The 14,699-nt window shown below is 44.1% G+C and overlaps 1 protein-coding gene across 8 annotated transcripts in view; it reads right to left on the reverse strand.

Annotated features, from left to right (window-relative positions):
* Positions 1-743: 743 nt before the first annotated feature.
* aopep (aminopeptidase O (putative)) overlaps positions 744-14,699 on the reverse strand; it is a 121,501-nt gene continuing 107,545 nt past the window's right edge. For 4 of the 8 annotated variants that reach the window (XM_036980085.1, XM_036980083.1, XM_036980084.1 and 1 more), the window contains 3 exons: positions 8,446-8,532; positions 8,168-8,323; positions 744-2,251 (listed from right to left, as the gene is read on the reverse strand). In XM_036980085.1, the coding sequence (XP_036835980.1) occupies positions 8,183-8,323; positions 8,446-8,532 (228 nt within the window). In that variant the 3' untranslated portion in view covers positions 744-2,251; positions 8,168-8,182. Of the gene's footprint in view, positions 2,252-7,195; positions 7,310-8,129; positions 8,324-8,445; positions 8,533-14,699 lie in introns of those variants that run through there. The other 4 variants (XR_005052096.1, XR_005052098.1, XR_005052097.1 and 1 more) reach the window with 4 other exon arrangements.

Below are 14,699 nucleotides of genomic sequence, written 5' to 3' on the forward strand. Positions count from 1 at the left end.
TAAATGACATACATTGCAGAAATTCATAAATATTGAAAGTATCTAATGAGACAACTAAAATATGTGCAATATAGGGTATGTGACCGACCGCCTCGATTTGGTCTTACACTATATATACAAAAGTATGTGGACAGACCTTCCAATGAGTGGATTCAGCTATTTCAGCCACACCCATTGCTGACAGGTGTATAAAATTGAGCACACAGCCATGCAATCTCCATAGCTAAAATTGGTTTGGGCTAGACCCCTTTGTTCCAGTGAAGGTCAATCTTAACACTACAGCATAAAATTACGTTCTAGATGATTCTGTGCTTCCAACTTTGTGGAAACAGTTTGGGGAAGGCCCTTTCCTGTTTCAGCATGACAATGCCCCTGTGCACAAAGCGAGGTTCATACAGAAATGTTTTTTTGAGATCGGTGTGGAAGAACTTGACTGACGTGCACAGAGCCCTGACCTCAACCCCCATCAAACACCTTTGGGAGGAATTGAAAAGCTGACTGCGAGCCAGGCCTAACATCAGTGCTTGACCACAGTGTTCCAACATCTAGTGGAAAGCCTTCCCAGCTGAGTGGAGGATGTTATAGAAGCAAAGGGGGGACCAACTCCATATTAATGCCCATGATTTTGTAATGAGATGTTCGACTAACAGGTGTCCACATACTTTTGGTCATGTAGTGTATGTAGCAAAATTTGAAATGTTTATCAAATTCAAATGTCAATTTTTATTTTATTTTTTACATTGGATAAAAGTAGGGACTCAGAACTAGAAAATGGTATATCATACACTGCAGTTGAGGAACAATGGGAAAGTGATTCTGCTTTGAAATTTGAAAAAACTTGTAACCTCACTTTTGAGAAAATAGCCCTTCAATGTTTTGGTACACCTTCTGGAGAGCTCTTTTTTTGTATACACTTATTGAGCATTGTTCAGACCCTCTTAAGCCTTTGCCCCACCCATCTCTTAGTGGATTCACATGTTGGGCCATGTGCTAAACCGAGTGAGTAAGGTAGTGTGGTAAACAACCAAAGATTTCAAGACTAAAAGTGGTAAAAGTATTAGCCTACAATAAGGAAAAATCCAGGTAAAAATACATTTTATCTCGTCCTTGGCCTATATCGTAATCTGACTTTGGTGCAGGTAATGTTGTTCTTCACATGACCTTCTCTGGTAAAAACACTATATCAAATAAAATCAATGTTTATTTGTCACATGCACAGGATACAAAGGTGTAAACGGTACAGTGAAATGTTTACTTACATATTTGATTAGTAGCAATATCAAAAAACAGAAAGTGTCCAGATAAAAATATTTGATCATTATCAGCTGCTTACCCAGACACACTTGTTTACATTGGATGGGTCATGCTATAACCACTCCCCAGCCACATCCAGCTAAGTGGATGGGTCACTATTGTCTAGACATGTACACATGTTCAGGAAATACAGTAGATGGCCGTAATCACCCCCAGATACAACTGGCTAACTTGATGGGCCGTGTAATGTAGCTAGCTAGCTAAAAAAAAATTAACCATAATCCCAACCCATACTACTAGTAATACAAACTGATTGTCATAGCTGTAGTATGAATCTGCAGGTGGCTTCCAGACACAAGACCTGGTTAGACTGTTTCAAGTTATCTAGAAGGGTGAGTGACTGTAGCTGTACTGTTTTTTTTTGTTGCAGAATGAATGTACAAACGATCCCACGTTCGAACACACAAGAGACACATCAAAGCACACCTCCAAGACCCAAATCTCCACATCAAAGGACACCTCCAAGACCCAAATCTCATTCTCAGTCGCATTTCCTAATGAGGAGAATTGAAACTGAGGCTAAATCAGAAAGTTCAGTAAAGAGGCATTATTATATTTATACAAATGCCATGAGAATAGTCTTTATTTTCGATTCCTATATTTTTGAGAATTCTGGGAGAACATAACTATGGGTGTACCAAATGACAACATATTCCCATTATAGTTTACTACTTTTGCCCAAAGTCAAAGGGCTAATAGGGCACTGGTCAAAAGTAGTGCACTATATAGGAAATAGGGTGCCATTTTGGGATGCAGGCCTATCTACACATCACCTATTACTATTAGTATGTACAGTACAGTGCTTTAACTTCATTGATCATGCAGGAAAGAAAACAGGTTGGCGTTTGGTCTTCCTGTCTGGAGGGGAAGTAGTGAGAGCATTACTTTCTCAGCGTTTCCTCTCCCTTCCATGTCCCAAGGCGGGCAGCTGGGCAGCCTACAAAAGAGAACAGTGGGAGAAAAGAGAGCTGCTATGAGAACAGACAATAACAGCTGGTGTACAGTTCCTAATACAGTCATGGGAGTATTTTGCTTCCCAAATGAAACCCTTTTCCCTGTATAGTGCACTACTTTTGACTAGGACCCATAGGCATAGCACACTTCAGTGCATTCCGAAACGATTCACTTTTGACACATTTTGTTATGTTACAGCCTTATTCTAAAATTGATTAAATCATTTTCCCCCTCATCAATCTACCCCATAATGACAAAGCAAAATGGCAACAACAAAAAACACTGATGTAAATATCACATTTACATAAGTATTCAGACCCTTTACTCAGTACTTTGTTGAAGCACCTTTGGCAGTGATTACAGCCTCGACTCTTCTTGGGCATGACGCTACAAGCTTGGCAGACCTGTATTTGGGGAGATTCTCCCATTCTTCTCTGCACATCCTCTATCTCTGTCAGGTTGGATGGGGAGAGTCACTGCACAGCTATTTTCAGGTCTCTCCAGAGATGTTCGATCTCCAAAGAGTTCAATCTTGGTTTCATCAAATCAGAGAATCTTGCCTTTTACCGAGTAGTGGCTTCTGTCTGGCCACTCTACCATGAAGGCCTGATTAGTGGAGTGCTGCAAAGATAGGAGAACCTTCCAGAAGGACAACCATCACAGAGAAACGACAGAGTGACCATCGGGTTCTTGGTCACCAACCTGACCAAGGCACTTTCTCCCCCGATTGCTCAGTTTGACCTAGGGCCAGCTCTAGGAAGAGTCTTGGTGGTTCCAAACTTCTTTCATTTAAGAATGATGGAGGCCACGGTGTCTCTGGGGACCTTCAATGCTGCAGAATTTTTTTTGGCACCCTTCCCCAGATATGTCTCGGGGCTCTATGGACAATTCCTTTGACCTCGCTTAATTTTTGCTCTGACAAGCTACTGTGGGACCTTATATAGACAGGTTTGTGCCCTTCAAAATCATGTCCAATCAATTGAATTTACCACAGGTGGACTCCAATCATGTTGTAGAAACATCTCAAGGATGATCAATGGAAACAGGATGCACCTGAGCTCAATTTCGAGTCTCATAGCAAAGGGTCTGAATACTTATCGTTTTTTATTTTTTTTATTTAAATAAATTCAAAAAAATATATCTAAAAACCTGTTTTTGCTTTGTGTGTTTTGCATTTCCGAATGCACTGTATGTAGGGAATGTGCTCTGGTCAAAGGTAATGTACTAAATAGAGAATAGTGTGCCATTTGGTATGCGTCCGCTGAGGGTATCATTCATGTGTGTTGTCGTTGCGTAGGGGCTGGAGGATGATGCCGATGGCTGCCTGTCTGGTCGTGTGTTGGTATGGGCTGGACTCCTGTTCCTGCTGAACTGAGCCAGTCATTCAGTAGTACTGTTATCAGCTCAGTAGGCACAGGAGGCACAGTCCTAGACTAGTCCTCGCTCTCTTCTTCAACATTTTGTAATGAAATGTTGCCTTTGGTCTTTGTTGCTGAGACACGCCCGCATCTCGGGGAGGCAAGCCTCTTTCACAGTCTTCCAATATGAATTGAGGGCCTATATTCAACCACAATGCAACAGTAACTTCTCACTGAAAGCGGTTAAGTAAGAACAGGTGGCTGTAATTCTAACATGGCTCTGATTTCTCAGAGTTCCATTCATGCATTCAGCTCCATATTAAAACACCAATAGCAAGTCAGAGATGCTGGAGCCAAGCTGGGAAAACAGTTAGTCCCAGGCCAGGAATATGGCACCTCACAGTAAGCTTATAAAAATAGAAAAAAGTGAGGTTTACTTAGGATATTAAAGTGAACAAATTTAGGTTTACTTCTGGCATTAGAGTGAAAATGCTCTTTCTATACATTTTCATCGTGCTTTGATGTGCAAGCCCATTTCCCTTCCATTAGACTATAATAAATCAGGCTTTAGATATCGTCTCCGATGGTAATTCCTCTCTTTTAGAAGCCTTTGATAGTCATTACTCTTGTAACGGGCCCTAAATATAGCATTTTCCAGTCAGGCTCCACATGGACCTAATTTCTAATTCACACATCTGTCCTCGCTTATAGCGGCCATTTTGTTAGAGAAAGAAAAGACCATAGGGCTATACCAGCTCTTCCCAGCCCGCCACCGACCACACCACAATTACCTTTCCAGTCCAGTATGTTCATTCTGATCCATTGGTCGGGATACAATCAAAAGTGCGTTACAGAGCAGCACAAAGCATTGGCCATTTGAAGGCAATTTTCCTGACATTCTGCTGATGTCAGCTCAAGCTTAATCACCTTTTTAAAATGATTTTTTAAAGTAAAGAGCAATGCTCTTGGCGGCAACGCGCCTTTGATTAGTTACGGTCTGAGCTTGTTCAACAGTTCAACGTCCAAAGATTTATTTCCGATTCCATACGCTCAAAGAAGAGATGGCGTTGAGCGATCAGGTAGTTCTTATAGCAAAGATCCACCACAGATACTGCTGTACCGAATTGGACTTGAACATATTTGTTAGTGCTGCTGGAGTTTGAAAATAAGAGGACAACGAAAAGGGGGAGGAAGAGGAAGGTAAGGAAGTGGAAGAAGACAGTCCTCCAGGGCCCATTGTCAAAGTGGCTCACTGAGCACTGAGCAGCAGCATTAGCAATGCCTGTCTTTCTCATTTTCATTAGCACTGTCTCCTGTGTCCCACATCCCTCCCCATCACCATCAGTCCACCCAGAGAGAGAGAGAGAGAGAGAGAGAGAGAGCGAGCTCACAGAGACAATGAAGGAGAGCGTAAAGAGAAAGAGAGGATGACGAGAGAAACTGAGAAAAGGGAGGGGAGAGAGAATAGAGAGCGGGTGAAGAGAGCGACAGAGACCGAATGGGCAGGGGAGCATAACGCTTGGCTTATTAGTAACTGCAGCACATCAAACTTAGGAGACTCAAAGTTTGAATTCCCACGGAGCACGCACACTCACTCACTACTGAATCCCGACTGTACATCTCCACTCCAGCGTAGGGTATCTTCAGACATGCAGAGACAGGAGACAGGAATTTCTCTTGCATGCAAAAGTGTTCATATGGTTTACACATTGGGGGAGGAGGGAAATGGTGTCAACTTATCCTCTCATTCCACCTCTCTCCATTGTTCTCTCTTTGTCTGATTCTGTGCGTCATTCTCTCCTTAGGTGCAGAACTTAGCCACTGTGAACAAAGGAGATCAATCACTGTTCACCAATCAGCTAAGCTCTGTACCTGGTGGGAGAGTGGTCACTGCCTGACTGGTGGACACTCACACAGACACACCATGCACATGGACACCCACATAGACAGACATAATCCAAAAGTTTGCCCCTCCCCCCTACATGGGGCCTCTCATCATCACCCACACAAACACACCCTGTCAGATCATCATGTCTTATTTGACGTTATTATTGCAAGCGGCTGAGCGGTGGAGCCTCCGGTTGTCATAGCAGCTGGCAGGGTCTGGCCTGGGTGGTAATCCCTGGCAATGTGATTTTATCTTAAGTCACAAATCAGCACGCCAGGAACCCTCCCAAAGCAGACATGAAAGACCAGGATACTCTCTCTTTCTTTTCCTCTCGCTTCTTCTCTTTCTCCCATTCTCTCTCGTTTCTTCTCTTTATCCCTAGCTCAGTTGTGCCAGGAACCCGCAGAATCCTGACATTAAAGGCGAGACCTGTCAATCCTCGCTCTCCCTTTCTCTCACACCGTCTCTCCCTTTCTCTCACACCGTCTCTCCCTTTCTCTCACACCGTCTCTCCCTTTCTCTCACACCGTCTCTCCCTTTCTCTCACACCGTCTCTCCCTTTCTCTCACACCGTCTCTCCCTTTCTCTCACACCGTCTCTCCCTTTCTCTCACACGTCTCTCCCTTTCTCTCACACCGTCTCTCCCTTTCTCTCACACCGTCTCTCCCTTTCTCTCACACCGTCTCTCCCTTTCTCTCACACCGTCTCTCCCTTTCTCTCACACCGTCTCTCCCTTTCTCTCACATCGTCTCTCCCTTTCTCTCACACCGTCTCTCCCTTTCTCTCACACCGTCTCTCCCTTTCTCTCACACCGTCTCTCCCTTTCTCTCACACCGTCTCTCCCTTTCTCTCACACCGTCTCTCCCTTTCTCTCACACCGTCTCTCTCTTTTCCCCCTCAGCGTCATCACACCAGTAACCATTGCAGCCTAGACATGAAAGGCCAAACCTGTGGCGTTCTCTCTCTCTCACTCTCCCTCTCCTATCCCCCTCTGCCATTCGCTATGCTCCGCTACACCGGCGATATGCCCCTCAGTAAGAGGATCAGGAGGGATTCCACAGGCATGTACAGGGCGAAGAGAAGGAGAGAGAGAGAGAGAGAGAGAGGGGGTGAGAAAGAAGGAAAGCTTGGACTGGCCGTCTTGTTATTGACGGACAGGGAGACATGTTATTGTGGACAGTGACAGAGAGCCACTGTGACAGGAGGCTGACGGACTGTGGCCTCAGCAGAGTGTGCGTTTCGTGCGCGCGTGTAAAGTGATTTGTCAGAGTAGACAGACAGAGCGCTCGCCTGGAAAACCTTTCTCCTCCCCTCTGCACACACATAAAGCTGTCCTCGGTGTTTGTGTGGATGAAAGCACCTTTCCCGTCTTGCTCTTGCTTGGCCACGGCCTGATAAAGGATTTATCTATCTGTGGGGTGAGGCCTGTATGTCTCTCTGCTTGACCTGGACAAGCATTTAGCAGCACCTCCGAAAAGAACCGCCTTCTCACATATACAGTGGATTTGGAAAGTATTCAGACCCCTTGACTTTTTCCACATTTTGTTACGTTACAGCCTTATTCTAAAATTGATCAAATAGTTTTTTTCCTCACCAATCTACACACAATACCCCATAATGACAAAGCAAAAACAGGTTTTAAGATTATTATATATTTTTTTACAAATAAAAACAGAAATACCTTATTTACATAAGTATTCAGACCCTTTGCCGTAAGACTCCAAATTGAGATCAGGTGCATCCTGTTTCCATTTTTTCATCCTTGAGATGTTTCTACAACTTGATTGGAGTCCACCTGTGGTAAATTCAATTGATTGGACATGACTTGGAAGTGGGCTAGGTAGCCTGAATGGCCCGTGCTTTCTTAGGACAAGTTCTAGTGTTCCTGCTCTACTCCTTTAAAAGAGACCCGTCCTCACTCCTCCTCCCTCTTGGTCTGAATCATAAATCTCTCTTCTATTCTCCTCGTTGGGAGGGAAGAAACAAATAAAACCCTTGCTGTTATGAGAAGCCGGACACCACCTTCCCTCCCAGTGGGTGACAGTGCAGTTACAAACACACACACACACACACACACACACACACACACACACACACACACAAACAGAGGAATTTCAGGGTAAACACAGTAAAAATCTGCACAGGGCTAACCGGAGACACAGTCCTCTCTCTCTCTCCTTCTCTACTGTCTGTTTGTTTGAGGAACACATTCCCAAATTCCTGCCCTGACAAACACATCCTGACGGCGCTCCTGAGAAACCACAGAAAAGGCAGCGTTCTGAGCTCTCTCTCTCTCGCTCACACACACACACACAGAGAGAGAGCTCAAGGAGGAATGTGTGAGAGAGGTGGCCAAGTCACTACACCCAGAAACAAAGAGTCCTTTTACAGTAGCACTCCGAAACAAGACCCATTACACACATCTAAACGTGGCAGAGGAGCTAGAGAAAACATAGCACTGAAGAGGAAGTATATGTCTGCCCACTATCTACCATACTGAGGCTAGAGATAATACAAAATAGTTTCAGAGCAATATGATCCCACTTTAACCAGGGCATAATCAACAAGGGACCATTATCACTTTTAACATAATAATGTTCAGAAACAAATGGTACCTATAATTTTGAGACGGCACAGCTGGGTGGGTCAGTACCTTTTGTGTGCCACCTCATAGGACCATCTCCTCTACCACTCTGCGAGCTGATTGGTCCATTTCGTTCTGGACCAATGAGAAGCAGCGCCTGGCCAGAGCCTGTTGTCTAGAGTCCTCTTGAATCATCAGCTCCCCATACAGATAAACACCCATGGCCTGGAGAGACAACACACACAAATACAATCAGTCTAACATACAGATACACACCCACAACATGCTTTTGCACAAGAGTCTGTGTTGTGTGAGAGAGAGAGGCAGCGTGTGTGTGTGAGTGTTACCTGGTCGTGTATGAGGAAGTGCTCCACATCTCCATAAGCCTGAGCGTATTTGTGTTTGACCACCAGCTCACACCAGCGATGCCTCACCTGAAACACACATATTGGAAGAGCTCATGATAGGAGACATACAAAACATTTTAGACCAGCAAGCTCTCCCTCTCTCTCACACACTCACTCTCTCTGCATGTGTGCGTGCGTGCGTGTGTAGGATGGTGCCTGGCCTTTCTCCCAGAGGATCAATGGGAGCTCTGTTACCACGGTGACCGGAGAGATCAGAGACTGGCTCTGTCCCCGCCTCCATCATCATCATCCCTCCTCATGTTTTTGCGTGCGTGTGTGTGTGTGTGTGTTCTAGTCTTACGCTGTTATTCTACTAGCCTCGTGACTTGAGTGATTTGTGATTTAATGCTACCGGGGGGGGGGGGGGGGGGGGGGGGGTCTCTCTCCTAGACGATAAATTTACCTAGATGGAAGCAGCAATACTGAGGATTATTTGTCCTTCTTATGTCTCGCTTGAGGATTCACACACCCACACAGATGTATGGACAGACACACACATGCGCACACACTCTGTTTTCCCTTCCACCTGGTGTGGGGGCGTGAGAAGCAGAGCCGGGCAACGCTCCTTGGATAACAGCGTCTCTGAACGCTCCCTTTACCTCTGCAGCCTTCTGAATAAACATGAGCTTCGTAGGCCTCAGATGACCCCTCCCTCTCTCTCTCTCTCTTATAATTTAAACCGGGAATTGATTGAAAGTTCCAGGAATTTTGCAACCGTAGTAATATCACATCACTTACTGCCATTTCACTGTTCTTTTCCCTCTCTTTCCTGCTCTTTTTTCCCACCTTGCTCTTTCAATAGGTCCAGCAGCATTTGCTTTTTCAGATCCCAACCTCTTCGTGTCTCTCATTTTTGCAATCAATCAATCCTGCTCGTGACATCCTGGATATGTGTGTGTGTGTGTGTGTGGTGTAATAAATGTAGGAATGTCCTGTGTAATTGGTGCGTCTCCCCTCAAGAGAGAGACAGAGGCCCAGTGAGGGGGGTAAGAAGGGGGTGAGAGGGGCACCAGGCAGCTGGCTACCCCCAGGGCTCTCCCCAGGAATGCAACCCTGCACAGAGAGCAGCTGCTGGGGCTGCGCGGGGCAGCAGATCAGGGTGGCCTGGAGGGCATTCAAAGAGATACGCACATTAATTACAATACATGTTGGCCTAAACTTGCTGATCATGTTCCTTCCCTGCACTGTAAAGGGGTTGCTGTGAATTTGACAGTAACTTACAGGCAGCTAATTGGCAAGTAATTTACTGTATTTCGTATTGCAGTAATGTAAATATGGTATCAAAGCAAGTACTATGTAATGACAGTACAATATCGTAGAATTGACTGTATTACACTGTAAAAAAGTAAATCCTACCGTAATTGTAATGTATTAATGAATGAATGGATGAATGAAATAAATTAATTGACGGGAGTGAGGTTTGTATTTCAATGTATTGTTATTGTAATTACAGGGGATTGGTGCAAGCAGGATGGCTGCAAGGTAATGTGTTTACATATCACAGCATATCAATGAATATTTAGTGTTTTATATCCCTTCCATTTCTAAAGGCTTTAACAAGCCAGCAGCATACCACCCTGCATACCACTGCTGGCTGGCTTGCTTCTAAAGCTAAGCAGGGTTGGTCCTGGTCAGTCCATGGGAGACCAGATGCTGCTGGAAGTGGTGTTGGAGGGCCAGTAGGAAGCACTCTTTCCTCTGGTCTAAAAAAATATCCCAATGCCCCAGGGCAGTGATTGGGGACACCCCCCTGTGTAGGGTGCTGTCTTTCAGCTGGGACGTTAAAACACTCTCTGAGGTCATTAAAGATCCCATGGCACTTATCGTAGGGGTGTTAACCCTGGTGTCCTGGCTAAATTCCCAATCTGGCCCTCAAACCATCATGGTCACCTAATAATCCCCAGTTTACAATAGGCTCATTCATCCCCCTCCTCTCCCCTGTAACTATTCCCCAGGTTGTTGCTGTAAATGAGAACGGTTCTCAGTCAACTTACCTGGTGAAATCATTTGAAAAATAAACAAGGCTTCCATACTGGGAGAGACTACAAGGCCAAAATGCTCAACCATTTAAGGTTCAAGACTTAATACCAATCTGTCTCCTATACATTTTAAATGGGTAAAAGCACTATTACCAATGGCTGCAACAAATATAGGCACTTACAAGGCACGCCAACAATACCATGCACCCACTAGTGGTCAAAAGGTTTTTGGTGCTTCAAAAATACAGTACGGTACAGCACTGTATTCTGCGGGATGGAATTACAGTACCATTCAAAATACAGTGATCCTTTCCCCGCCACCACAATTTTACCACAATGCACCATCATTTACATTATACTACAGTAAAAGATTTTCACAGTATTTTATTGTTGATAATATCCAAAATGTGTTAATAAATTACAGTTTTCCATTATAGTCTGGTAAAAGGTTACTGTATGTCTAAATGATTTTTAAACAGAGTAAAACATCTTTATGAAACGTAGATGCCAACCCTGCAGTTCTCTGTCTATCTGTCTCTTTCTCTCTCTCTGTCGTCCTCCTCCTGCTGCTCGCCTTCTACACATGAGGAGTGTCTTTGGTGTGGTTTGGTGTAACAGACTCCTTTCCTCTCTGACAGGACCCTTCAACCTAGCGTGGGCATTAAGGCCTTTTGTGGTACAATGTGCCCTGTATGCTTGACCGACAAATGGCCCACACACACACACACACACGTACGCACGCATAAGCACCAACCCACACATCACGAGACACACATGAAAGGAAGCGAGCCACAGTCACGCATTCACTCTCATACATGCACACACATACAGTACTCATACAGTACACTGCCACATGCAGTCACACACACACACACATGGGTCGTTCCACCTCAAAAACCACAATAGGATTTCGACATCCACAATCTCAGATTGTTCTGCTATGATTTCTGTTGTTAGAAACGGGTAAGATTGGCATTTTTGCAACATTGTTTTGTTGAAATATAATTAGATCTCTGAGAAATTAAGCTAATTGATTGCAACCAAATTGGCAATTTTCTCTTATAGTACCTAACATCTGATTTGGACCAAGCTTTTTTCTAACAATGAGTTAAAACATGAGAAATTCTAAGAAATGGTCAAAAGCCCTCCACGGGCCCCCCACACCAATCCCACCCCAACAATGAGTATATAGTATCAGTTCTCTATGTTTGACAAGTAGTATGGAGCTGCGGCTCGGAGTATTGCTTCTTCATACTATGTAATGTATTCTCAGTGTATTTGGTGATGTTTTTATCCCCTGTTCAGAGAAATTAGTCATTGAAGTTGTTAGGGTTATGTACCATCCTACATCCGTGGGTAGCTTTTGACCATGTCTTACTTATTGTTAGAAAAAAGTTTGGTCATAATCAGATGTTAGGTACTATATTTATTGAATATTATATGAATCGTATAAATAAAAATGGCCAATTTGGGTGCAATCAAATTAGCTTAATTTCTCAAATATCAAATTGTATTTCAAATTAATAATGTCGCAGTAATGCTTATCTGACTACAGAAACGACTTCAGAACAATCTGAGATGGTGGGTGTCATGACTTGCTGAAATGAAATGGAATGACCCACATGCGTTGAAGCCAGTGCTCGCACGCTATCCTTCACACTACATTAAATGCTCACGCACATCTCACACACATTCTACACCATTCAAATGGAAGGACGGAGCACTAACCATAACAGACAGCACATCAAGCGTGATGAATTTGCACACTTTAACCAGCTACACCTCCATGAAGTAAACACTGCTAACCTAACATAACAGGAGAGAAGTGACGCTGCACTTAAGCTTTTATTTATTTAACCTTTCAAACACATTGATCATTCATTTTGTGGAAAGGTTGGAGGGTAAGAAAGAAAAAGCATTGGAGGAATGGCTGGACACACGTGCGCATGTGTCTGTGTGACCACTTTTAGGGACCATTTAGTTTTTTCCCCTGGTATTTGTACATCTCTGTTGGCCTCCTAACCCCAGCCAGACTGTAGAGGCCTAGACAGAGACCTTCTCATGTTGAACCACTGAAGGCCAGCCAAGTACTGTACACTCACATCCTTTACAGTCTTTTATTCTTACACCCAATTGATTCTTAGAAGTGAAGCACATTCTCAGTAGGAAGTCTTTCATTCCTGGCTGAAGATTTTCATTATTTTAATAGGTCCCAAACAAAAGATGCTCAGTTCTGTTCAACTAAAACGTAATGGTGTTGATAATGTAGCCCTACAGTACATACAGTGTACAGTATACTGAACATTTTACAGCACCAAACACTAACTGCATGACTACCGTAAATGAACTAACATCTGAGCTACACATCAATTATTGATTTCTCCTTCCAAAAAGGTCATATACAGTAATGACTACGGCTTCATATAAGAGGGGGAAAAATGTATCAACTAATTCTTTTCAAGACAGGGCATGTGTTAAAGACAGCTTAAGTTGTTTAGTTTCCAGCCTTAACACAGCTGTGCTTACTCTGACTGCTGCACTTAATGCTAGAGTACAGTAAAGCCCCTACACACACACACACACACACACACACACACACACACACACACACACGTAACTCCCACCACAACCCCCCACACACCTTATCCTACGCATAAACACCATTAAAGTGTAAAGTTAGCTAACACACTTTTGTACATCGCGCTGTAACGTACAATTGACCTTATTTTAGCTCCCCAAAAACGTAATACTTCCAGGTCAACTGTAATATGAATACCATTGTAAAGCACAATTTATACCCCTTTCCAGCCAAATCAATGACAAGACCTTCATGCTGCCCGTCTTTGCATTATTGAAGAAGGCAATGAGCTCCGTCGGGTCTTTTTAAAAATGACGGGTGGAGAAGGGAAACCTACTGCGTCCCAGCTAGCACAGTGGATCTGGCTAACGTCATGTGGCCCGAGTCTGGGCCGCCTTCGGCAGCATTACTTATGGCTGGCTACGATGCAGGGATTGAGCTCGGGCCGATTCCAGTGTGAGTTATCTGGCCCAAATGTATTACTTGGGGCTCGGGCCGATTGGGGCTGCTCTCTGGAAGATGATTGCACGGGCTGCTTTACATAATTAACATTTCATTATTTATTTTTCCAAATTTTCTCATTGTTTCTGTGATCAAAAAAACACAATTAACATTTAAATGACATTCTTTAAGAGTCCAGTGTAGTATTTTAGTATTTTGTATTTCCTTGGTGCAAGGCAATTGATAAGCATTAAAAACTTTGTGGATGGAACCTCCCAAATGGTGCAGCGGTCTAAGACACTGCATCGCAGTGCAAACTTAGGGGTTTTGTCCTGTTGGAAAAATGAACCTTCGCCCCAGTCTGAGGTCCTGAGGGCTCTGGATCAGGTTTTTGTCAAGGATCTCTCTGTACTTTGCTCCGTTCCTCTTTCCCTCCAACCTAACAAGTCTCACATTCCCTGCCAAAGAAAAACATCCCCGCAGCATGATGCTGTCACCACCATGCTTCATTGTAGGGATGGTGCCAGGTTTCATCCAGACGTGACGCTTGGCATTCAGGCGAAAGAGTTCAATCTTGGTTTCATCAGACTAGAGAATCTTGTTTCTCATGGTCTGAGAGTCCTTAAGTGCCTTTTGGCAAACTCCCAGAGGGCTGTCATGTGCCCTTTACTGAGGAGTGGCTTCCGACTGGCCACTCTACCATAAATGCCTGATTTGTGAAGTGCTGCAGAGATGGTTGTCCTTCTGGAAATTTCTCCCATCTCCACAGAGGACCTCTGGAGCTCTGTCAGAGTGACCATCGGGTTCTTCGTCACCTCCCTGACCAAGGCGGACATGAACTGTTCAGAGGAGACTGGGTGAATCAGGCTTCATGGTCAAATTGCTTCAAAGAAACCACTACTATTTTTTATTAAACTAGGCAAGTCAGTTAAGAACAAATTCTTGTCAGCTCAGGGATTTGATCTAGCAACCTTTCGGATACTGGCCCAACGCTCTAACCAGTATGTGACCTGCCGCCCCAAAGGACAACAATAAAATAAGAGACTTTCTTGGGTCAACAAACACAAGCAAAGGACATTAGACCGGTGGAAATCTGTCCTTTGGTCTGATAAGTCCAAATGTGAGATTTTTGGTTCCAACCGCGTAGGTGAACGGATGCAAATAGTCTGGGCAGCCATTTGATTAGATGTTCACGA

This window comes from Oncorhynchus mykiss, chromosome 6 (assembly GCF_013265735.2).
Source record: "Oncorhynchus mykiss isolate Arlee chromosome 6, USDA_OmykA_1.1, whole genome shotgun sequence".
Classification (NCBI taxonomy): domain Eukaryota; kingdom Metazoa; phylum Chordata; class Actinopteri; order Salmoniformes; family Salmonidae; genus Oncorhynchus; species Oncorhynchus mykiss.